Source organism: Danio rerio, chromosome 12, assembly GCF_049306965.1.
Source record: "Danio rerio strain Tuebingen ecotype United States chromosome 12, GRCz12tu, whole genome shotgun sequence".
Classification (NCBI taxonomy): Eukaryota; Metazoa; Chordata; class Actinopteri; order Cypriniformes; family Danionidae; genus Danio; species Danio rerio.
Window position 1 is genome coordinate 41,717,609 of NC_133187.1, and position 26,634 is coordinate 41,744,242.

Genomic DNA, 26,634 nt, shown 5'->3' on the forward strand with positions numbered 1-26,634 from the left:
AGAAAAAAATTAAGAAAAAAAGAAAGAAAGAAAGAAAGAAAGAAAAAAAGAAAGAAAGTAGACAGGGAGGGGGAGAAAGGAAGAAGTGAAGAAAGAAGGAAGGAATGAGAGAAAGAAAAAATTTAAGAAAAAAAAGAAAGAAAGAAAGAAAGAAAGAAAGAAAGAAAAAGAAAGAAAGAAAGAAAGAAAGAAAGAAAGAAAGAAAGAAAGAAAGAAAGAAAGAAAGAAAGAAAGGAGGAAGGGAAGGAGGGAGGGAGGAAAAGAGGGAGGCAGAGAGGAATGGAGAAAGAAAGAAATGAGGGATGGAGGCAGAGAGGGATGGAGAAAGAAAGAAAGGAAGCAATGAAGAAAGAAGGAAGGGAAGAAAGAAAAAAAGAATGAAGGAAGGAAGGAAGGAATAAAGACGGAAAGAAAAAAAAAGAAAGAAAGAAAGAAAGAAAGAAAGAAAGAAAGAAAGAAAGAAAGAAAGAAAGAAAGAAAGAAAGAAAGAAAGAAAGAAAGAAAGAAAAATGAGGGAAGGAGAGAGGGAGGGATGGCAGGAGGGAGCAAGAAAGAAAGGAACGAATGAAGAAAGGAGGAAGGAAGGAAGGAAGGAAGTAAGGAGGGAAGGAAGGAAGAAAGAAAGAAAGAAAGAAAGAAAGAAAGAAAGAAAGAAAGAAAGAAAGAAAGAAAGAAAGAAAGAAAGAAAGGAAGGAAGGAGGGAAGGAAGGAAGGAAGGATTTTGAGGCGATACAGTGTCGCAATGGCTAGCATGTTCGCCCTACAACAAGAAGGTCACTGGTTTGAGCCTCGGCTGGGTCATTTTTCAGTGTTTCCAATAATACTTTTTCTTCTGGAGGAAGTCTGATTTGTTTTATTTAGGGTAGAATAAAAGCATTTTTTATTTTATTTTTTAACATTTTGAGGTTAATATTATTTCCTAATTAATCTAGTTCAGCCTTTAAATGACACCTTAAGCTGAATATTAGTATCTTAAAGTATTATGTACTGTCATTATGGCAAATATAAAAGAAATCAGTGATTAGAAATTAGTTATTATAACTAATACGTTTAGAAATGTGATGAAAAAAAAAGAAAAATGTTAAACGGAGAATTGTGGAAAAAAATATATACAGGGGAGCTTCAACTCTAAAGGGTTCAATTCTGACTTAAACTGTGTTTAAAAACATGAAAAGTTAAGTGTGTATGCATGTACAGTATTTAAGTATAGATTTATATTTTATTATTTTTATACAAACTCAAATTCCTGTGAGCTGTGGCCAGTTCAGTTCAAAACTCATGCGCGGAAAAGAAAACAATTGAACTTTGCATTCCACCGATGCAAATAAAGATTTAGTCCTTGAGACCAATTTGCTGAAACGTTTCCACGTTCACATAAAAGAATATTTTTTTCTCTGTTGATCACTGTCAAAAGGCCAATTAAATGCTCAATGCCGTAGTAGAACAACAGAGAGTAAAAACTTACAAGAGAGTGAACACTTTTTTTATAGACGCCGTAAACTAAGTGTGGACCAGCATGGGAATTCAATATCTAGTCCTTTCAGCAGGGTAGTTTGTGGCCGTGCTCTTATCACATAGAGGTGCAATGTATAGTTTGTTGTGCTCAGCGTGGAACTAACATCAATACGTTTGACGAGCACAAATTTGTTCTCTAATAGAGATGTCAAATCAAATACGTCCCACCGTTTGAAGGAAAATTAAACCAGTCTGGGCTGATTTATTTGGCGGCCTGCACCAGCAGTGTTGTGGGCTCTTTGATTATGGGTGTGTGATATACCCTTTTTCACTTCCTGGGGCTGTGTTTACAACGCTTTAAAACACTGAGGACGCTCCGTTCCTGTGCCTGGGCATAATCAGAGCTCCATTGTCTTGCATTCATTACTGTCGTTCTTGTTTCAGATACACCATTGATCGCCACACAGACCTGGAGAGGCTGTTTAACATCGATTCCAACAATGGGACCATCAGCACACTGCAGGCGCTGGACAGAGAAACCTCCAAATGGCACAACATCTCGGTTTTGGCCACGGAGCTCAGTAAGTTTGCTTTTGTGATTGCTTGTTGGATCACCGAACAAATGAGATAATTGTGTGAAGATTTGCATACAACAGTATTATCATTAGCTGTTTCCATCTAAAGATGTGAACTGACTTTAAGTGCAAAACTGGAATAAGGCATAAAAGACGTGCGAATAAAGCAACGTTTCTATCCAATGAGTCAACAAAATCGTCACTTCCTTATTAACTGGCGTCAAATATCAAAAGTAAAAACATAATTTGCAGCTTTAATCTTTTCTTTATTTATTAAAATACTTGCGCCTCAGAAAACAAACGCCAACATGCAATGAACAGGTGGTAAGACGCTGAACACAGACAACTCTGAAGGTGTTTAATAATCTAATACCACCAATACAGAAGTGGTTTAGGCGTTTTAGAATGACCAAAACAACATTTCAGATGATTTACAATGTGGTCAGCCAGCTGGTGTGTCCATTCACACACATTTTTATCATCACATGATCTCTAATAACAAAATCACATGACTTTTTTTAAATTCTAGAGCTGCACAATTAATCGTAAAAAGACCGCAATCTCGATTGGACCCCTTAGGTCAGGGGTGTCAAACTCAATTCCTGGAGGGCAGAAGCCCTGCACAGTTTAGTTCCAACCCTTCTCCAACACCAACCCAAGCTCATTCTGGAAACGTAGCCCCGCGGACGTTTCTGGAGACCGCGATTTACGTGGCCGGAGGTACGTAAAGGCCGCGTTTGGTTTTTTTCGAGCGAACGCTGTGGGGCTGTGTGGCGCCGCTCCGCCCCTCCTCTTCGCACTCGCCGGCCGACGGCTCGCCACCGAGTGGAGGGCTTTTCCAATCAGTCAGTTTGTCCGCCAGCGCACAGCGTTGCGTCGGCGGAGCGGAGGCCCCGGACGAGGAGGAGGAGCCGGAGCCGGCCGCGGTGGACGACGACCGGGATTGAGTCCGGGGAACAGAAGGTTCCGAAAATCAGGTAAGATGAAAAACGGAATCTGAAAAATGAGGGCGAGAACGCGGCGGGATCCGAAAACGCGGTTGAAATCGAAGACGAGGGCTTTTGCTTTTTTTTTTTTTTTTCCCGATCCGGGGGCTTTTCACGCGAGATTGACGCGGGCGCGAACGTCGCGCGCTCCCTAGATCCGCGAAAACAAAAAACCACTCGAATACGTACCTCCCGGGACGTAAATCGCAGTCCGCAGAAACGTCCGTGGGGCTACGTTTGCACAATGAGCCCGGGTTGTCCAACACACTTACCTGTAGGTTTCAAACAAGCCTGAAGGAGTCAATCAGTTTGATCAGGTTTGTTTGATCAGGGCTGGAACTAAAGTGTGCAGAGCTGCAGCCCTTTTGGAACTGAGTTTGACACCTGTGCCTTAGATGATCCTAATCCAGCATTTCTCTATTCTGTCAATCATATTTTTAGGATCAGGAGAGAAGCAAAAGTGGCCGCACAAGTCTTCACACTGTTTTACATATGTTGTTCAGCAACGTGGACACCACCAAATGGTGTTGAAAGAGTCACATGCTGTATTTATAAGATATAATTCACCCCAACAATGTCATTTCTGTCTTCATGTAATGATGTAGGACTATTTGCGACCACAAAATGACACGTGACGTTAGCTGACCGTCAGCTGTTACCAGAGGGCGGGTGCGCGTGCCTTTGAATGAAGTCTACTTTAGTGAACAGAACCTGCATAGAGTGTGAATAACAGGTTATAAAGTTGTAAATAACATTCAGTTTGTGGCACAGAGTGATCGTTTGGGAGCTGCGCGGGAAGTGAACTGCTTGGCAGTGAAAATGAAACCGAAAGCGCACACAGTGTTGCCAGATGTAGCTGACTGATTCCAGCCCAAAATGTATTCAAAACCTGCTGAAACGCAAAATTACCCACCCAGTCTTCTGTATTCCCGAAAATCACATCAGTGACAGATTTTAGGAATCATCAGAATTATCATCAGCATTAATGAACAATACAAATCTAAAGTCTGTTCAAGTCCACCATTCCAAGTCTATATAAAATTTAGCAGTTTAACCAATAGCAAGGCTACACAAAGCCTATTGCTGTTTTACCACATGTTTGAGAATAACAATAATAGTAGCTCACTCATATTGACCTTTTTTACATCTATAGAATCAAGAGAAAATTGTGATATTTATTTTAGGCAAAAAAAAAATCGAGATTATCACTTTAGCCAGAATCATGCATCTCTAGCGCATACTGGAATTTGTTCAGTAAAAGTGTTTCCATCGTAGTTTATGCACATTTTTTTAGTATTGAATAAAACGCTTATCCTTCTCAGTTGTGTGCATTAATTTTTTTATGTGCATTTTTAAAATGGATGCGCATCTTGGCCTCTCCATCAACTTTTTTTAATGCGCACAACCAAAATGCACATGAACATAGGTTGATGGAAACAGCTTGTACAAATCTAGCATTTTAAGCAGTTGGTTCACCTAAAAATGTACTCACCTTTGTGCTCCTCTTTGATTCAACAAGTGAACTATTATTTAAAAATATATTAAGATATTTCTGTTTCTCCATCGAAACAAGGGCTCAAAAAAATAAAAGCATATCAATCAAACTGTTTAATACACGTCTTCTGAAAAGAACTTTTTAGGGAAAAATTGAGATAGCTGCTTTTGAAACAGTTTCATGGCAATTTTGTTTCGTGCTTTCAGAGCATGTATGAACTTCTCGAGATCATATGATTTCAATAAACAGGGCTTTGTTACATTAATATTGTTTCGAATTCGAAAATTTAATGCCTCTCCATTTGGGGCGATCAGTGTAATACAATAAAAACAAATTGAATGACATGGGGTCATTCAGATCGCCCTCCATTGGGTTATCAATGAATAGGTTTCATATTTTTTTATCTGATCTTGGATCAGTTTTTTGAGACAATTTCAAAATTAAAATAAATAATATACTTCATTCCTGGTCTATTTAGCAAACCCCACGATGGATAAACAATTTATAACAACTTCTAAAAGCATCATAGTTTGCTGATCGATAAATATAATATATGTGAATAAATTCCAAAATTGAATCTCTTCGTCATATAAAGTGATTGTGTCTCTTCAGAAGACTTTGATTGAACAGCTCAATTTGTACAGTATGGATCTATTTCTTTCTTTTAAATGTCTTAATGATTTGAGGTGTCAGAGGTTTGAATGAACAAACTCCAAATGGAGGGACCAAAATCTTTCAGATTTGATCAAAAATATCTTCATTTTTGATGTTTTATGGGTTTCAAACAACAGTGAGTTAATGATGAGTTAATGAGTTAATGATTCATTTCGGAGAGAACCAATATTTCAATTCCCAATGGTGATCTAGTTACAGCTCAAAATTAATTTTTACCTTCTATTTGTTGTTGTTGTTGTTGTTTGAAGCTATTAAAGAAAAAAAGCGCTTTAAAATGTTCTCAGGTGGACTAACATTTCGAAAGCCTCAAGATATTTGCAGAAACGGTGTCAACCAAAGCCCTACAACAAATGACTGATGACAAAAATCAAACTGTCAACTAGAGTTGTGGTTTAATTCATGTTTTTGGCATTCTCTGTGGAAGAATATAGGCCTGAGGTAAAAGGCTGAAAGACAAATACAGGGAAACAAAATTAGACCTCTTGAATGCAAACTGAATATCTTCTGCAATTGCTGAAACGCATTCATCACTGGCTTCTAGGTACTGCCCTGCAAACCAGAGTGCCGGTGTTTATCAAAGTGCGAGATGTGAATGACAATGCGCCGGAATTTGCCATGGACTTCCAGACCATTGTCTGTGAGAATGCCAGAGCCGGTCAGGTATGCTGCTTTTTCATGTTTATTCATTGTTTTATGCAAATATTTTACTAAACACTTCTGTTTTGTTTTGTTCTTCTGCTGTTTTATTGAGCTTTAGTGCTTCATTTATTACTAGGACGCTCTGTTATTCAACACAGTACATCAAAAAAGAAGGGAAATAACAGTTGAAGAATCTTTGCTTTTTCTGTTTCCAGGCCATCCAGACTATAAGCGCTGTTGACACTGATGAACCACTGGTCGGACACAAGTTTGTTTTCAGTCTCAGTGTGATCAATCCAAACTTCACCATTTTCGATAATGAAGGTAATTTTAGTAAAGCTTGCATGTGCATCAGGGATAAAGAAAAACAAAAAGTTGTAACGTAAAGTTTTAAATAAATAATACAGTGATGAGATAATGTCTTATCTTTAATTCTGAAAAAAATATATATTATTAATAATAATTATTGAATCTGGAAACTAATATATATATATATATATATATATATATATATATATATATATATATATATATATATATATATATATATAAGAAAACAATTATAAAATAAGAATAATAATAAGAATAAGAATAATAATATAATATTTCAATAAATAATATAATGTTTTAAGGATTTTGAAACAAATAATATTTTTTTTTAAAAACTGATAATAATAATAATAATAATAATAATAATAATAATAATAATAATAATAATTTAATATATGAACATAAATATTACTAACAATTTAATAATAATAATAATAATAATAATTATTATTATTATTATTATTATTAGTAGTAGTAGTAGTAGTAGTAGTAGTATACAAAATATTATTTATTTATTAAAATGATATATTATTATTTTATAATTGTGTTTGATTTCAAAACTTTATATAACACCTTTTTAATAATATTATTAATAATAATAATAATAATAATAATAATAATAATAATGATATTAATAATAATAATAATAATAATAATAATAATAATAATAATGTATTAATTTCTTTAAATAATATATTATTATTTAATAATTGTATTTTATTTAAAACTTTATATAACATTTGTAATAATAATAATAATAATAATAATAATAACAATAATAATAATAATACTTATTCCCCTTCTAGGGAACTTCAACACTGCGTCTAACCAGAACGCTAGGGGAACACCTCTTTTATACGCGTCTTGAAGCACATGTGAAATCAATCTAATGTAATTAAGCAGGTGTCGTCAGACCAGAGAGTATAAAAGCCTGTACTGAGCATTCAGTATCAACTTCTTTGCTTTCAAGAAGCACGCACGTGAAAATACACCCTCTTTCTGTGATCTTTCATTACTGATTTGCATACACAAAATACAAAAAAACTGACAACTTACTTTTTTATTTTGGTATGGCAGAGAAAAACTTTAAACGTTGTGTGCCTCCATGCCCTCGCTTTATTACGGCTGGTGACTCACATGATTTGTGTTTAGAGTGTTTGGGAGAAGAGCATGCCCTGGTAGCATTTGAGAATGCTGACTGTGGACACTGTGACGTTCTCTCCCGTAAAGAGCTGCGCAGTCGGAGAGAGTTCTTTAATAAAGCTCCCGTGGCGCACGCTCCTCGCGGTTCGGGTCCCGCTCGTGCTGAGGCTGAGTGTCGACTTCGGTCGTGGGGTTCGCAGCTAGATCTGGCGGATGAGATGGAGACGGACTCTGTCCTTTCTCTCTCTGGATCCGTGAGATCTAATCCTCCTTCGGGAGCGTCAGAAGCACGCTCTGCGGTTTCTTCTGCGCCTCGTGAGAGGGCGGCGTCCTCCGTTTCCGAGGAAACCGAGGCGCCGCAGCAACAAATAAAAAGAGGGTCGGGGAATCTGCCGCCCCAGTCAGCGGAATATGAGGAGTTAGTGGAGGTGATTTCACGTGCTGCTGACCGGTTCGATGTAATAGATTGGCAGCCAGCACGTGAGCAGCAGCAGCTGCGTCTGACAGGAATGCTGGATGAGAGAGAATTACCCAGCAGAGTAGATCCTCCACTAAGGGACCTCCCCTTTTGTCCCGAGCTACATGATGCGGTTTCTAAATCATGGAAAAATCCGTATTCAGCATGGTTAATGACACCAAAAACAGCTATTTATTCAGCAGTTCGTGGGCTAGGGGAAAAGGCATGTACAGTAATGCCAATGATAGAAGAGGACTTAGCGTGTCATCGTCGTTCAGATCTAAAATCTGCAAGGGTCCCTCCTTTGTTGTCGAGACCATTAAGATTAACATCGGGTCTAGTCAGTAAAGCATATATGACGGCTGGTCAGTCTGTTGGATGCCTGCACACCATGTCAGTGCTGCAGGCATATCAGGCTGACCTAATTAAAGATTGCCTAGATGGTGGGGGAGCAACACCCGAACAGCTTCGAGAAGCTCTTCGGGCGTCAGATCTAGCTTTAAGAGCTACTAAAGAGGCAGCCTCTAGTTTGGGGCGATCTATGGCTACCCTGGTGGCTACTGAGCGGCACCTCTGGCTGACACAAGCAGAAGTGTCAGAAACCGATAGAGCTATTCTTATGGACGCTCCAATATCGAGCTCAGGGCTCTTCGGTGACGCCGTTGATCGCGTCGCCGAATCCCTCGACAGAGTTAAAAAACGCTCTAGCTCCCTCGGGGACTTTCTCCCCCCAAGATCAAAAAGTCTGGGCCAGCCGTCAACCAGCTCCTCATATCATGAAGTTCAAAGGATAAAACAAAGTCCTGACGTGTTGGGAGTCAGGCTTTCCAGGGCCCCCCCTGGACGCCGAGAGCACCATTCAGCGCTCTCACTGAACCAGGGTCCGCGGAGAAAGGGAGAGACCACCTCACCACGTATGCTGGTGGGGGGCTCTGTGTCTCCCGGGGTGGGCGTTCCTCAGTGTCTGAGGGCATTGGGGGCCCCACCCCCTCTGCAGGGGGGTCAAAGAACAACCAGAGGCCAGTCTCGAGAGGCTGGTACCCCTAGCACATTTTTTGGCAGCGTGGAAACACCTGCCGATGGTGTCCCAGTGGGTCCTGTTCACAGTAGAACACGGCTACAAAATACAGTTTTGTGCACGTCCACCTCGCTTCAACGGTATTGCACCCACCATAGTGAAGCCAGAACAGGCTCTGGTTATGGAACAGGAAGTACTGGCCTTATTAATAAAAGGCGCAATAGAGCGTGTTCTCCCACTCGACAAAGAGTCAGGGTTTTACAGCCGGTATTTTATAGTTCCCAAAAAGGATGGGGGATTGCGTCCCATATTAGATCTGAGAAATCTAAATCGGTCCGTCGAGGCCCTCAGGTTCAGGATGTTAACCATCAAAAACGTGGTGTCACAAATTCAGTCCGAGGACTGGTTTGTGACGATAGACCTGAAAGACGCATACTTCCATATTCCATCCTTCCCCAACACAGGAAATACCTGAGGTTCGCTTGCGGGGGCGAAGCGTTCCAGTATCGGGTTCTTCCATTCGGCCTAGCTCTGTCACCTCGAACCTTTACCAAAATAGTCGAAGCGGCACTAGCTCCACTTCGTATGCAGGGGATACGTATCCTAAACTGCATAGACGATTGGCTAATTCTAGCTCAGACTCAAGATATGGCAGTTCGGCATCGAGATGTCGTTCTCACCCATATCAGAAGGTTGGGGTTTCGGTTAAACACCGCAAGAAGTGTGCTTGTTCCAGCCAGGACGACCATTTCTTTAGGTGTGCTATGGGACTCCATGACGATGCGAGCACGTCTGTCCCCGCCATGAATCGAATCGATTCAGTCAACCGTACACAGAGTCAAACTAGGCCAGTTCATCACTGTGAAACACTTTCAGAGGTTGTTGGGTCTCAGGGCAGCAGCAGCCAGCTTGATTCCGTTCGACATGAGACCCCTGCAGTGGTGGCTCAAATCCAGGGGGTTTTCCCTCAAGGGGAGTCCTTTCCGCATGATCAAGGTCTCGCGGCACTGCCTTCGAGCCTTAAGTATGTGGAAAATACCCTGGTTCCTGTCCCAGAGCCCAGTGTTGGGGGCTGTCTGTCATCGCGTCATGCCTATGACAAATGCTTCTCTGACGGGCTAGGGAGCAACGGGCTTGATCCGCATGATCAAGGTCTCGCGGCGCTGCCTTCGAGCCTTAAGTATGTGGAAAATGCCCTAGTATCTGTCCCAGGGCCTAGTGTTGGGGGCTGTCTGTCATCGCGTCATGCTTATGACAGATGCTTCTCTAACGGGCTGGGGAGCAACCCTGAGGGGGCTTCCCGCAGCGGGACGATGGGGAGAACATCATCGTTACTGGCACATAAACTGCCTGGAGATGATGGCCGTGTTTCTGGCCTTAAAACACTTTCTCCCAGATCTAAGGGGCCATCATGTTTTTAGTCTGCACGAACAACACATTGGTGGTCGCTTACATCAACCAGCAGGGGGGTCTGAAGTCTCGAATGCTATGCAAACTAGCACATCGGATCCTCCTGTGGGCCCAGAACAAAATCCTGTCCATCAGGGCAATGTATGTCCCGGGCCATCTGAACATGGGAGCAGATCTCCTGTCGAGGCAGGGGGTGAGATCCAGGGAATGGAAACTTCTTCACCCCGAGGTGGTGGAGTCCATTTGGGAAAGATTAAGGAAAGCGCAGGTAGACCTGTTTGCTTCCCAAGAGACCACGCATTGCGTACTATGAGTTTCTCTCTCGCATCCAGCCCCTCCGTGACTGGTTGCCATGGTTCAGACATAGCCGAGGCTACGTCTGTATGCTTTTCCCCTGATCGCTCTGCTCCCAGGAGTCCTGGAGAGGGTCCGTCAAGACTGAGTACGGTCACTGCTGGTAGCCCCGGTTTGGCCTACCAGGATTTGGTTATCGGACCTCATAGCCCTGCTGGCGGGTCTCTCGTGGGAGATCCCCATCAGCAGGGACCTTCTGTCCCAGGGGGGAGGAATGATACTTCATCCCCTACCCGACCTGTGGAAACTGTGGGTGTGGCCTCTGAGGGGGCCCACCTCATAGAGTATGGACTGTCAACCGAGGTTGCTCAGACCATTCTAAGCTCCAGGGCTCCCTCCACAAGGAAGCTTTATGCCCTAAAATGGGCTCTCTTTTCAGCTTGGTGCAGAGAACACCAGCTGAACCCAGTCAGCTGCCAGGTAGCCTCAGTGCTGGAATTTCTCCAAGATCGCCTGTCTGCTGGGTTAGCTGCATCCACTCTGAGAGTGTACGTGTCAGCTATAGCGGCCTACCGTTCTCCCCTAGATGATGAGTCACTAGGACAGGATCCGCTAATTCGTCGCTTCCTTCGTGGAGCCATAAGGCTAAGGCCTGTCAGCACACACAGGGTACCGACATGGGATTTAACATTGGTGCTCGAGGGCATCTCTGTTCCCCCATTTGAGCCACTGCAGGAGGCGTCAGATAAGTTTCTGACACTAAAAACAGCTTTCTTATTAGCTATTTCTTCCTTAAAAAGGGTTGGTGACCTCCAGGCTTTGTCGGTTGCACCTTCATTTCTGGAGTTTGCTCCAGGCATGTCCAAAGCCTTTCTTTTTCCCAGACCGGGGTACGTGCCTAAGGTGCCCACTCATGTGGCGAGACCTGCTGTGCTACAGGCCTTTAACCCGCCCCCATTTCAGTCGTCGGACCAAGAGAAGTTAAACTTACTCTGCCCAGTTAGAGCTCTGAATACATATGTTAACCGGGTTATCAACTGGAGAAAGAGTGAACAGTTACTGGTCTGCTTCGGACCCTCAAAAGGGGGAGTCCGGCAAATAAGCAGACAATAAGTAATTGGATAGTTGAGACTATCTCATTTACCTATCAGGCTGCTGGACGCCCTGCACCTAAATTTGTTAAGGCCCACTCCACAAGGGCTGTCGGGGCCTCCAAAGCTTCTATTTCGGGCTCAGCCCTTTCTGACATTTGTTTGGCGGCAGGATGGTCGACTCCACATACATTTGTGCGTCACTATCAACTCGATGTAGACCCCTCACCAGGGTCCTCTATTCTCACTGCGTAGTGTGCGTTCACAGTCAGCAGTGAGTCTGGCCTAGTGGGTATTGCGTTCCCCTAGCGTTCTGGTTAGACGCAGTGTTGAAGTTCCCTAGAAGGGGAACGTCTCGGGTTACGTATGTAACCATAGTTCCCCGAGAGGGAACGAGACACTGCGTATTCCGCCATACTCTCTTCTGCCTGTTACTTCTTTCAAGCAAATTCGAAGTTGATACTGAATGCTCAGTACAGGCTTTTATACTCTCTGGTCTGACGACACCTGCTTAATTACATTAGATTGATTTCACATGTGCTTCAAGACGCGTATAAAAGAGGTGTTCCCCTAGCGTTCTGGTTAGACGCAGTGTCTCGTTCCCTCTCGGGGAACTATGGTTACATACGTAACCCGAGACGTTCTCTAATTCCTTTTTCACTATTTGGTTCAAAGCAAGACTGACCACTGTCAATCCTTTAACATTCATTATATATATATATATATATATATATATATATATATATATATATATATATATATATAGTAATGCAACATTGCTGCATCACCCAATGTGAAACTCCTCATTGTTCATACACCTGCACTTGTACCCGTTTGTAAAACTTTCTGCTAAAAAAACACAACTCAATATTTAGCTTTTGTAAACAACACAGTCCATCACTGTCCACTCATTATCTCAGCATCTCTTGAAATAATTGTCTTCTAGACAACACAGCGCAGATCCTGACCCGCCGGAGCGGCTTCAACCGCAGAGAGGTGAGCTCCTACTTGCTGCCCGTCATCATCTCCGACAATGATTACCCCATCCAGAGCAGCACCAGCACGCTGACGGTCCGCGTCTGCGCCTGTGACAGTCATGGAAATGTGCAGACGTGCAGCACCGAAGCCCTGCTGCTCTCAGCTGGACTCAGCACCGGAGCTCTGGTGGCCATCCTACTCTGCATTTTAATACTACTGAGTAAGTGTTGAACTCTTTTAAAAGCCAGATTAAGACTGTGTTTAGCTATTTAAAAGCATTTACAGGGCCCTGTGTGGTGTCTCTATGAACACGCTGCCCCTGGACTGATGCCCAATCGGCCATATGGTTCATCCGGCCCTGCTTTAAGCAACACTGAACAGCCTTTCTGCTTGCAGCATTTTTGTTTCAGCGCTTCTTATGAGCCTCGATTTCATAGAAGGGTTTCATATATCATCTATAGCACACTGATGTAACTTTAAGCTTCAGCTAGTTTCATGAGGGTAAACTTAAGACATTTTTACGACCTTTTTAAGACTAACTGAAGAAAATTTAAGGGAAAAGACAGCAATATTATTATGTTGAAAACTATAACTATAATGGAAAATAGTAGACATTGCACAAAAAAAAAATAAATAAATATAAAAATATTTTTTTTACTTTTTGAGTTTTTTTCTTGTTTCCAATCCAAATATCTTAAATCAATAGTCTTGAATGAATGATTTCATACAATTTCCATACCAAAAAAAAAGAAAAAAAAAAATTGACGATCCACGCGCAAAGTCCAAAGCGCTGGGCGCAAAAGCATTAAGGGTGTGTCAGAATCCACTTGCTATTTTTAGGACGGAAAAATCCGCTTTTGTGTCATGGCGCATGGTCTAACAGGGTTGAGCTTATTCTCTTAATGAGTTATAGGTATGTTTTGAGAATAAACCAATCAGATTCTCATCTCTCATTCCCTTTAAGAGTCAGCTGTGTTGCACCATAGAGAATTTGCTATTTACATGGAGGACTTTGTAAGTGGAAAAACTGAACACTTCACTAGCGAGAAAACAGTTAAACAGAGTGAGAATGAGCCTCCTAATTCTTTACTTGCACTTTTACTCTAGTGGATAAGGAATTGTTGTACGCACAGACATCCATTAGCCTACGTAATTAATTTTGTTTATTAGCGCAAAGATTTGTTTGAAAACTATTTCTAAATTCAGTTATAATTTCCAGTAAAAGGATAAATGAACAATGGTAACGAAGTGTGGTCAAAAAACTGAGTTATATCCAAATACACATGCTGTGCCCCATATGGTCTAAAACCTGACAGGTGGACAAATCTAGCCTTGTTTTTAATAAAAAAAATATAAATATGCATATAATAAATACTACTACTAATAATAATAACCTTATACACAAGCAAACTGTTATAAATAAACTGAAAAAGCCCGTTGGTGTGCATGATCACATTGGCGGCCTTTATTTAGTCACGAGGCATTAAACGTTGACGGAAAACATGAGCAAAAAGCGTGTCGGTGTGCACGGGCCTTAAGAATGAGAAAACCACAGATATGCTGTTCTGAAATAACGTTGAGACTCAGGAGCATTATATTGTTAGTCCACCCGCTCCCATTCAAATTACACTAGAGTTACTGACAGAGTTCCTATTTTATTCTAAAATGTATTCCCACGGCACAAGACATTTGATCTGACATCTAATGTATATTTGATGTATATATATATATATATATATATATATATATATATATATATATATATATATATATATATATATATATATACATACATCAAATTTACATTAGATGTCAGATCAAATGTCTTGTGCCATGGGAATACATTTTAGAATATATATATATATATATATATATATATATATATATATATATATATATATATATATATATATACATACATATATATATATATATATATATATATATATATATATATATATATATATATATATATATATATATATATATATATTATTTTTATCCTTTTAAACATTATTAATTATTTACATGTTTTCATATCACATGTTTTCTTCTGGAAAAAGTCTAATTTGTTTTAGTTTGGCTAGAGTAAAAGCAATATTAAATTTATTTATATATATAAACATTTTAGGGTCAATATTATATATTAGTAGCGTCGTGAAGCAATACATATAAATATTTTTTTTTTTTAAATTGGCTACAGAACAAACCCTTGTTTGACTTCCCAATGGCACAAGAATGCAGATATTACTCTTGCATTTTAATTTATAATGATTCAGGATACAATTCCTCATAAAAACGAATGCCGTGATCATAATTTAGGATTTTATGCTCTTATTTAAGAATTTGTTTAGACCTTAAAATAGTGATTTAAAGCATTTTAATACTTTTTTTTTTTTTTTGGTTCTGCAGAAACCCTGTAACAACATTACAAACCAAAGTTGACAAAATTGAGAGATATAGTGGTTGTGCGCTGAAAACAACATGGCTCAAATAGACACCAGAGGAGAAATGTGTTGGAGATTCGATTGTGTTTTACCTCTTCAGGTCAGAATCGCAATGTTTCTGTGATTGAGTCTAACATCTGCTGGATGTGTTTACTCTGAAGGTGCTTTAATCTCCTTCTGATGAGGAGGAGACTGTACTTTGGCACAGTGTTGTGATTGGCTGTGGTCTTCAGAAGTGGCCACACTTTATGTTCTACACGTTTCTTGCAGAACTGCAAACCTCCTGCAGAACTATTAGTTTATCTGTCTTTGTTCATAAATCTTGTACTTCTAGTTTCACATTTTATAAAAAAACATTACATTTTAGAAATGTCTCTGAATTGTTTTAAAGGTCTATTTTAGGCAGTCTGGGTATTTTATATATTTTTGAGCAAGTCATTGAATATCATATGTTTGTCACTATCAAAATGTAATTAGTTTTTATTTTTGACTGTTGTTATGGTAAGGCTATTTTTCAGAGTCATTTTTGTTTTTTTCCTGCTCATCTGTTGGCAGTCACTTAAGTCAAATGCAGTCATCAAGCTTTACCTGTTATAGAAGGCAAGCATTCTAGGAAAATTTAAATACCAAGAGCTTTGGCAAAAAAAAAAAAAAAAAAAATACTACTTCAAAAACTTGATGCTGGACTGTGTTCTTTTTTCGTTTTAGTGCTTTTAAAAATCGGAGGTAAATTGTCCATTGTTGCTCTTATAAAGGCTATCAAATTTATGAAAAAGTATATTCAAGCTCAAACTATTTTACTATTATGAATAGCACTACAGTGCCTTGCTTTTCCGCTCATTAAAGGTCATGGAAATTCAGCTTTGTATTCAGTGAAAGTCAGAGAATTTGACATTTGGTTAAGAGTGGAAACCCTGGATTCAATGGCATATTTTAAAATCTAAAGAATTTTAATTTGAATATTTTTAAAAGACAGACAGACAGAAATAAAGGCATTTTCAGATAGATAGACTGATGGACAAACGGATAGAGAGTTAAACAGATGATGGACATATGAGAATGAATTGAATATATTGAAAGAACAATGATGGGTGGATGGATGGATGGATGGATGGATGGATGGATGGATGGATGGATGGATGAATTGATGGATGGATGGATGGATGGATGGATGGATGGATGGATGGATGGATGGATGGATGGATGGATGGGTAATTAATATGGATTTACATTGGCTACATCAAGATGGATAGGACAAATGATAGAGACTAACATATTAAGTAACTAATCGTTTACAGATAGATAGATAGATAGATAGATAGATAGATAGACAGACAGACAGACAGACAGACAGACAGATATAGATAGATAGATAGATAGATAGATAGATAGATAGATAGATAGATAGATAGATAGATAGATAGTTGATGGATGGATGGATGGATGGATGGATGGATGGATGGATGGGTGGATGGATGGATGGATGGATGGATGGATGGATGGATGGATGGATGGATGGATGGATGGATGGATGGATGGATGGATGAATGGATGGATGGATGGATGGATGGATGGATGGGTAATTAATATTAATTTACATTGGCTACATCAAGATGGATAGGACAAATGATAGAGACTAACATATTAAGTAACTAATCGTTTACAGATAGATAGATAGATAGATAGACAGACAGACAGACAGACAGACAGACAGATATAGATAGATAGATAGATAGATAGATAGATAGATAGATAGATAGATAGATAGATAGATAGATAGATAGATAGATAGATAGATAGATAGATAGATAGATAGATGATGGATGGATGGATGGATGGATGGATGGATGGATGGATGGATGGATGGATGGGTGGATGGATGGATGGATGGGATGGTGGGTGGATGGATGGACAGGTGGACAATAAATAGATTGATGAACAGATATATTGATGCATTTACATGGGGCAGACAGAACAAAAGATAATGAGAAAGAGAATGGATGGTTGGAACAGTATATTTAAAGAACAAATGGATGGATGTAAATAGGATAGGTATATTTTCTTAAGTGTAGCCACAATCTGAAGACGGCACTAAAGATATCACAGATGTGTCCCGAGGACAAGCGCCAAAAATAAACACTTGTAAGATCTCAGCGATGCGTCTGGTGAGCAGAGCGTAATGTATCCTGACCTCTTGTCCTGCTATTTTGATGATGCAGCAGCACAGTGCGAGCCACGCAGCATCCTTCTCTAAATATTTATTTTGTTATTTATTCAGTTTAACTTTGACTTTTCTCCAAATATTTCCTCCAGACAATCAAAAGTAGGGCACCCCATTAAGACATTACTGTAGTTGCTTTCTCTCTCTCTCTCTCTCCCTCTCTCTCTCTCTCTCTGCCTGCTTTTCTTTGCTCAGAAAGTGCAGCAGTGTGGAAAAATAGCTTTCATTATTAAATGTATGCAATTGACAAAAAGGTCTTTGTGTTCTTCTGAGGCTTAAGTAGGTCACATGCTCCTTGCCGACGTCCTAAAACGCCACTTGTGCCTCTTTGCAGGGTAATGCAGAATGAAAGAACATCTGCTTCTGAACAGCATGTGCCTGTGTTGTTTCTGCAGAGAAGAAGGGAAAAAATATGTTGCGCTTAACTTAAAACATCCATCAATAAGTAATTGTTGGAACTGCTGGTGAGTGCATCTCTCAAGTCTCCAATCTAACCCGAGGCAATCCGTCATCGTTCAGCATTTTCTACTATCTGCGTCTGTACAAATCGGTTAAACGAAGTATTTTCAGGGACTTCAGGTGGATTTAGCTATCCATTATTCATGCTGTTCGAAGCAAGCTCCATTTGTTTAAACGTATTAAAGATGTACCGTCTATTCTGAAATGAAATAGCAATGCTTTTATTGCTGCCTTTCTCCGACGACAACATTTGAAGTGTTTTAACATGACCACTCCAGTGTACGGGATGGGTCCAACATTTCACCCATGGCTTGATTTTTATTTTATTATTGATTTTTATTGTTCAAAGCAAAGCTGAGAATGATGTATAAAAGCTGTTAAACTTTCCGATGACATCTCAGATGCTTCATATGCAGTGTGTGGAAAAAAGACTGAAAAATCATACCAAGTACAATTACTTGCCTTAAAATGAAGTGCAAGTAGAGTAAAAGTATATGTTGTAAACATTACTCAAAGTATGAGTAAAAAGTAGGCCTTTAAAAAGTACTCAAGAGTAGTGAGTATCACGCTGCAAAAAGCTGATGCATCTACATGTAATTTGTGGATGTGTGTAAACGAAACATACTTTTGATAACTGGAAAGAAATATTTGAACCTATTGGTTTACAACAGGGGTCACCAACCCTGTTCCTGGAGAGCTAGCTTCCTGCACATTTCAGTTGCAACCCTGACCAAACACACCTGTTTGTAATTATCAAGTGCTGCTTTAGGTACTATTAATTGGTTCAGGTGTGTTTGATCAGGGTTGGGACTGAATTCTGCAGGAAGGTAGCTCTCCAGGAACAGGGTTGGTGACCCCTGGTTTACAATATACTAATACCCTATTTTTCTAGGCTTGATTGGTGATAATGGTCAGGAATGTTGTACCATTATTGCTTTTGCAGTATACATTAGAGGATAGAAACTAACCAGAGAGTAATGTGTCATTTGTGGAGCAGGCTAAATCTAAAAAAAAAAAAAAAAAAAAAAGATTCTGGAAGAATATAAAAGAATATTTGTTCTATTTTTTTTTTTTTTTAGAAAGTGTACTTTTGTTGAATTTATTCTTGCCATGATAAAAAAAAAAAAAATGTAGAGCAACCCATGTTCTGTTGTAAGTAAAGCTGTCCGAGATATGAACAAAAATAATGCATCAAAGTTTAATTAATAAAAAGTAAATAAACTTGAATAGTTCTAAACATCTTTATAATCTTTAAAATAATTTATAAAGATAATTTGTTTAAAAATATTCAATAATGTTAATTATATGACATAGTTCGGGAAACTTTCTACTTCTCTGTTTATTCATCTGAATATTCGGTGGGTTTCTTTTGACCGCCCCCTGTTGTTTTAAAGAGCCCATATTATGGGTTTTTGAAAATTCCCTTCCATGTAGTGTGTTACACAGCTCTAAGTGAAGTGAAGTATCCAGCTAAGGCTTAAATCTGTAAGAATACAGTGTTTAAAACGGTTGATTCATCTATAAAAGAGTCGACTCATAGTGCTTCAAACGAGTCGCCTTGATATCGATTCATTAGGTGTTTCGCCATGACGTACGAACGAAACCAAGTTATTCACGTGCACGCGCAAACCCGGGAGATTTCAAACCTGAGGCCCCGCCCTCTGATGCAGAAACCCAGACACACACACACACACACCCACAAACACACGCACACAAACATGCTGGTCGATTGAAGTCACACTGCAGATAAACATTATCGATTCTCTGCCCAGAGATGAAACCTCAGCATTATAACCAAACAGTTGGAAACTTTTGGAAACTACATGCTACAAAGAATACTTCATCTGAGTTTGTTAAAGTAAGGATCAGTAAAGATTAACTTACTAATGGACGTCAGGATGAGTTTCTTCCTCCATTTCTCAAATGTAAGTACGTGCGATTAAAGTTGCCTCGTTGACTGTAGCTTGCAAATGTATTTAGTTGTGATTTGTTACTTGTAACCGAGTGTACTGTATCAGGTTAACTGGCTATATTCTCTTATCGCGTGCAAAGTCACGTTAAAAACGCGACGCGTGCTGTTTGTTTACGGAGCTCCGTGGTAGAGGTCTGCATTCCCCCAGATTTCTGCGGCGCGGGAATAAATTTCCGAATCAATCGCGGGAGCGGTCGGTAACAGGTTTAATTTGGGACGGGAGCGGGCTGTCTAGCAATATCGTGGATATTGCTATGCGAATGAGACAGAGCTTTGCCTGCCTGTGTGTCTGCTTGGCGCTTGTGTGTATGTGTTAGTGCGCGCGTATGAGAGAGAGAGAGAGAGAGAGAGAGCTCTGTCTGGCTGTCTCTGGACTGTTTTGCTGGGTGATTTTCGGTTTTGTTCTCCCCCGCTCTTTAGCGGGATCGGGCGCGGCGGGCAGAAAACGGGGCGGTTCGGGCACCGGGACAAGAAATTCTAAATATAAGCGGGAGCGGTCGGGTTCAGGCTAAAACCTGGCGGGTGCGGGCGGAAGCGGGAGCGTTGTCGTCCAGAGGTGTGTGTGTGTTTGTGTGTGTGTGTGGCAGCTAAAATCCACGCCTACACTATGGAGCGCGTATGAACTGTGATTACTTTTATATTGCTGATTAGCTATTGGGCATTTCATTCTCTGACTGAAGGCAGTCGACCAATCGTGACAGACTGTCATCGGTCCAATCAGCGCAGATTAGCTTCGCGCTAAGGAGGGGTTTGGGAACAAATGAATCACTGGACGATTCATAGAGGAGTCGCTGGGATGATTAGGTAAAAATAAATGCAGATTATAAGACCATGAAAGTGTTTTTTGACTTTGCATGCATATTAGACTGTTGTTGGAGACCCTTACAACCAAGATATGACCCTATTTCATGTATAATATGGGCTCTTTAAAGAATATCACAACGACGAACACGTCAAGTATAAAAGCCTCATCTGTTTCGTGAAGTGTGACCACGTAGTCAGCGAAGGACCACGAAAGTATAAATCAGGCTTAAGACTTTTCTGTGTTCATATTGATTTTTAACAGTTAATCAGATAAACCTTGTATCTATTTCTGAGAAATCCAAGAAATATGTGCAAGACGATGTATCAAAAAACTTGACAATATATAAAAAAAAAAAAAAAACTGTCTAAATTACCCCCTGAAAGGATGCGTCTGAACATACAGTATGTGTTTCTACCCATTACACAACACAGACAATCGTGCGCCGTGTGTTCAACCACTTCTGCCATCTCATATTCTGCTGTTTCCCTGCGCAGGCACCATCTAGTCCACCGCTGATCCTCTCTGGGCAAACCTAATATGGATACTTTCCCCTTTATCCTTCTCCGTTTTCAGTATCTTCTCCTAAACCGGTCTGCTGGCGCTGAGTGGACAGGTTACTGAGGACAGAGCCTTTCTACAACAAATTATTGCATCTTTCTGCTACGCTCTTTCTCTCTTTTTTCTCTCTCTCTCTAACTCTTGCTCTCCACTTGCCCCTCATTTCACATTCTTTCTGTTGCACTTTTTTCTGATGAGCTGGCTAATGCAAAAACCCTGAATGTGAGCACATTAAAGGAGAAATATTATGAATTTTTGAATTTTTCTGTGTTTAATTGCTACAATCGGGTCCTCGGTGCATCAACTAATTCGAAATATATGAAAAAGGACTACAGAGTTACTTAAAGTTACTTTAAAAAGTTTTTTTTTCTGCAAGCATCTATAGGGAAAAAAAGAGTACTGTTCAGATATCTGATTCCCAGTGATGTAGAGGGATCATGTTATAGGTTACTTGTGTATACAATATATATTAGTCAGAACCAAAGTCAAAACTGGAAATAATATTAGAAAATAACTTAAGATCATAGTGCAAAATTTGAAATATATGAATTAAGTATGTTAGGAAATAATATTTGTGCAGTCTTATATAGCCTCTTGTGTGTTTGACACTCCACCTATCGGACATTTCGGTACTGCACATAAAATTCGGTGGCTGATTTAAACGTGGAAACCCTGGAAATATATGTCCGTAAGTGCACTATTTTGATTGAACACTGAACAGTAATCGTATGTTCAAGTCATTCGTCTATTAGATTGATTATTCCTGCATTTTGTTGCAGACTACAGACGTGTTCATAATGACTGAAACGCTGAGTTGAGGGGTGTAACAAACATGCTGATTTGCAAACATTTGATACAAATTGTGTTTCATGTATTATATAAAAAGGAACTACACTCACCGGCCACTTTATTAGGTACACCTTACTAGTACCAGGTTGGACCCCCTCTGCCTTCAGAACTGCATTAATCCTATGCGGCATAGATTCAACAAGGCACTGGGATTATTCCTCAGAGATTTTGGTCCATATTGACATGATAGCATCACACAGTTGCTGCAGATTTGTCAGCTACACATCCATGATGTGCATCTCCCGTTCGACCACATCTATGGTACTCTATTGAATTGAGTTCTGGTGACTGTAAAGGCCATTTCAGTACAGTGAACTCACTGTTATGTTCAAGAAACCAGTCTAAGGTGATTTGCGCTTTATGACATGGCGTGTTATTCTGCTGGAAGTAGTCATCAGAAGATGGAGACACTGTGGTCATAAAGTAACTGGCCATTTTCCTCTGACCTCTGGGATCATAAAGGCTTTTGTGCCCACAGAACTGCCGCTCACTGTATATTTTCTCTCGGACCATTCTCTGTAAAGCCCAGAGATGGTTGTGCATGAAAATCCAAGAAGATCAGCAGTTTCTGAAATACTCAGTCAAGCCCATCTGGCACTAAACAACCACGCCACATTCAAAGTCACTTAAATCCGTGATCCCCAACCACCGGGCCGCGGACGGGTACTGGTCCGTGGAACAATTGGTACCAGGGCACATAAGAAATCATAAATTATTTCTGTAGAAATTATTCCCCCCGCGACTTGGTTTTTTCCACTCACCCGCGCCATCTCACGTGAAATGGACTATGCCAAAATCCCCCACGGAGCGGGAAGAACGATCGCTAGAATATAGCTCAGTGGTGGTTGTTGATAGCTTAAAGTTATAAAACAGGTATTATAGAGTCAAGTCAGCAGAGCATTTAAGGACTGTACATATACGCTAAGAAAGTACCCGAAATCATTGCGATATGTATCTAAATGGAGTTTCACATAATCATACTCATTAGGGCTGTAACATGCCAATGCATACATTTAATTCGGCTATACGGTTGTATTATTGTTAATATGTTCGTCAGTTGAGATGTTTGGCACAGATCTTATGTATTTGATGCAAATAAACCTTGTTTGAAACATAATCAGACCGTGATTGTGCAACTAGCGCATGCGCACTGAGTTGTTCATGATTAACTTGGATGCACGAGCGCAGCAGCTGTGTTCACGTGAAGACACCCCCACACCGGTCCGTTGTAAAATTGACAAACGTTGACCGGTCCGTGGTGATAAAAAGGTTGGGTACCACTGAATTAAATCACCTTTCTTCCTCATTCTGATGCTCGGTTTGAACTGCAGCAGAACATTTTCACCATGTTTATAAGCCTAAATGCATTGAGTTGCTGCCATGTGATTGGCTGATTATAAATTTACGTTAAAAAGCAGTTGGACAGGTGTACCAGTGAGTGTATGTACATCTGTAAAACCAGAAAATGCAATAGGTTGGGACGGAATAATACTAAATACAATTTTAATGAAGAAGAAATATCAAGTGAAGCATAAGTATACATTAATTATGTAGTTTGTATTTATTTTAGCGCTGTCAAAATTAACGCGTTAACGCATGCGATTAATTTTAAATAATTAACACGTTAAAAAATTAACTCAATTAACGCAGTTCAGGTTTTTTTTTACTTCCTGTTGTGGTGGACGTGTGTTTAACATGCAATAAATGTGGATAAGACCAAGGAAGCACTTTTTGAAGGCAAGTTCCAGTATAAAACAATTAGTTGCATCACAAGTTATCCAGAGTTTCATGCAATTTCGGCTGTTTTCATTTTTAACTTTCGACATCTGTTGTAAGTTGATACCGCATGGCGAACAGAAAGAAAATCCTCCACATTTCGTGACTCGGTGTTCCATTAAGGTAAAGTTCCTTTTAAGGCTACACGGTAGAATTTTAATAAGAGTATAATCTTAATCATATTAAAATCGGAGTATTGGTGTCTTGTGCAAATGTACTCAGAACGTCTGGTGAAGTCGCGAGCTGTCAAAGACAGGGCATTACTCTGCCTTTCAGCATGATCCCTCCAAGTTTAGCGTGTTTCCTCATTAAACGCAACGAAAGCGTATGCTTCGCGTTGTTGTGTCAGAATCCTTGTGAAATACAGTAATAGTTTAGGACGCTTAGTTTAGGACGCTTAGCAAATTTGATGAACGTGATCATGCGTGTTGATTCTGAGGGGAGTCGCTCCAGTATGGAAGGCCGTTGGGGCCAAAACGTCTGCAGCGCGTTGTGTGTGTCTGTGTGTGTGTCTGTGTCAGGCCCGTTGAGGGGTGTCAGGGGTGGAGTGAACGACGTATCTGAGAAGGGGTGAGAGGGGTGTGCAATGTATTTAACGACTGGTTTGCAAGAAATTATCATTCATTTGCGGGCATTTGGGAGTCTCTGTGCACTTGCGGGATACTCCTAGTCTTAGCAACTGGATGAATGTAAAGAAGGATTAAGCAAAATTGTTTCTGCTCTATAACTAATGTTCTCAACTCACAGCAATAACACTTTACAATGAGTGCAACAGTTTGTATTCTATAGTTTATTATTATAATTTTTCATTTTCCATATCTGCAATTCCTGTATTATGGCTTTTTTTTTGCAGTCCACTTAGAATCCAACATGGAAATCAATGTTTTCTTTACTGGCATTGATTGTTTTGAAATTTAAATGTCATTAACATGCCTGTGTTTTAATTTCAGTAATAAATATGGCTGTCAAGCCAGGATCTTGATGGTTTATTGTGGGTATGTTGTTTACATGAAGAAATCTGTGTTACAAGTTAAACAAAAGTTTTATTAAAAAATAATATTTTGAATTTAAATATTTTTTTCATTCGTTTACATTAATTTTACATTTAAATAGGCAAAATTACAAGTTTCAGTATTTTAAATGCGATTAATCGCGATAAATTTTTAAAAAAGGTGCGATTAATTAGTTAATTTTTTTAATCGATTAACAGCACTAATTTATTTATATATATTTTTGCAACACCTCAAATGATTTTAAATGTATTATCTTCTTTTCATAAAGTGAGTGCATATAATAAACAGTCTGTGGCGTATTTTAAACTGAAACTTCACAGGGACACCAGAGATCACTTTTACATCTTATAAAAAGGGGTATAACGTGTCCACCTTTTAAAGAGGAAGTAGCAGGTTGGCGCGGCCAGAGCGAGAAATATCCGCATCCTGCCCACACTCTTCCCCTTTCCAGATTACAGAAAGAGCCCAGCACACGCCACAGGCCCCCAGGCTGGGCAGAACTCAGCATGTGGCCCCCCGCCGCTGCTTCTTCATAATTAACACCTGAGTGGGAGGCAGGGGCGAGCGCTCCGATTACCTGCTGGGACGAGAGAGCAGCCACTGAACAGGAAAAACAAGCTGCAAACCACAGCACCTGTTCCCTTTTTAGGACCATAATTCCCTCTTCTCAGCTTTTCTCGCTCGACATACTGTATGATCATTACTTGGAGAGATCGGCAGACAGTTGTGGCACTTAAGGATGGCACGTTTAGGTGCAAAAAAACAGCAGGATAGAGAAGTCATCTGATTTTTTCCTTTTATTTATTTATTACTTTTTTCATACATACAGTGCGCTGCATAATTGAGTATGTCTCTCACAGATCGCTCTTTTAAATAATTACTTTCTATAGGATGCCATTGAAGATATTTACAGTATGTGTACAGTGCTCAGCATAATTGAGTACACCTCATTTTAAAAATGAATATTTTCATCGATTTCTCAGTGAATATAGTCAAGTTATTTGGTGCATTTAAACAAAACAGATTTATTAAGCAGATTTATTTATTAAATAATAATTTAGCACCAAGTGAAGTTTCATAAACTAATTTTGAGAGGAGCACGTGATATGATTGTGCACCGCTGGCCACTCATCCGTAATCAGTAATAATCCAGTCAGAATGATCCTAGCTTAATATAAATGGATCACTTTCTCCTTATTGCACTATCTTTGTTTTGGAAGAATCCCCCCTTCCACCCCATCTCCTCCTTTTTCTCCCCTTCTAAAGGGAGAGCGATCGAGACCTACCTGATCTCAGTTCTCCTGATATGCTTCTAGACCGGGCGGGAGCCCTGGGCTCAAATATCTCCGAGCTCAGGGTTCTCTCCCAGGACAGCATGCCAAACCTGCTATAAGTGCCAAGCATATCTAAGTGTGAACTCTTGAAACATATTTAGAAATTGAAAGATAATACAATTAAATTCAAGCTAAATATGGCAACAAAAAACATATAAAAAAAAAACTATCTACACAACTTTAACTAAATTTAATTAACTTATTTATTTATTCTTTGCTTCTCTTGCATTTTCCTCTTTTTTAAATTTGTATTTAATATTTTTCCATAACATACATTTGGGTGTACTAGTTTTTGGACCATTATTGTAAGTTATTTTGTTAGATAAGCTCTAGATTTGGCTTTAGTACTGACTAATCTAATGTAAAAGCAAAAATATAATATTTTATAGCTTCCTATTATAATGTGAGTTTAAAAGATTTGTGAGGGGTGTACTTATATGCTGAGCACTGTATCTACAATAGATTAATCAGAACCAAAGCCAAAACTGGAATTAATCTAACAAAATAACTTTTAATAAATAAACATCATGGTGCAAAATTCAGTACACCCCAATCAATATGTTTAGGAAACAATACTAAATAAAACGTTGATAAAGAAGAAAAGTCAAGAAGAGAAGCATATATGATCAATATCACACTCGTAGCAGTGTGATA

The 26,634-nt window shown here is 39.5% G+C and overlaps 1 protein-coding gene across 3 annotated transcripts in view; it reads left to right on the forward strand.

The window, feature by feature from the left end:
* The window catches only part of cdh10b (cadherin 10, type 2b (T2-cadherin)), a 127,902-nt gene that overhangs the window by 93,014 nt on the left and 8,254 nt on the right, over positions 1–26,634 (forward strand). For all 3 annotated transcript variants that reach the window (XM_073918833.1, XM_073918831.1, XM_073918832.1), the window contains exons 8-11: positions 1,900–2,036; positions 5,728–5,846; positions 6,041–6,149; positions 12,515–12,766. In XM_073918833.1, coding sequence (XP_073774934.1) covers positions 1,900–2,036; positions 5,728–5,846; positions 6,041–6,149; positions 12,515–12,766 — 617 coding nt within the window. The remainder of the gene's footprint in view (positions 1–1,899; positions 2,037–5,727; positions 5,847–6,040; positions 6,150–12,514; positions 12,767–26,634) is intronic.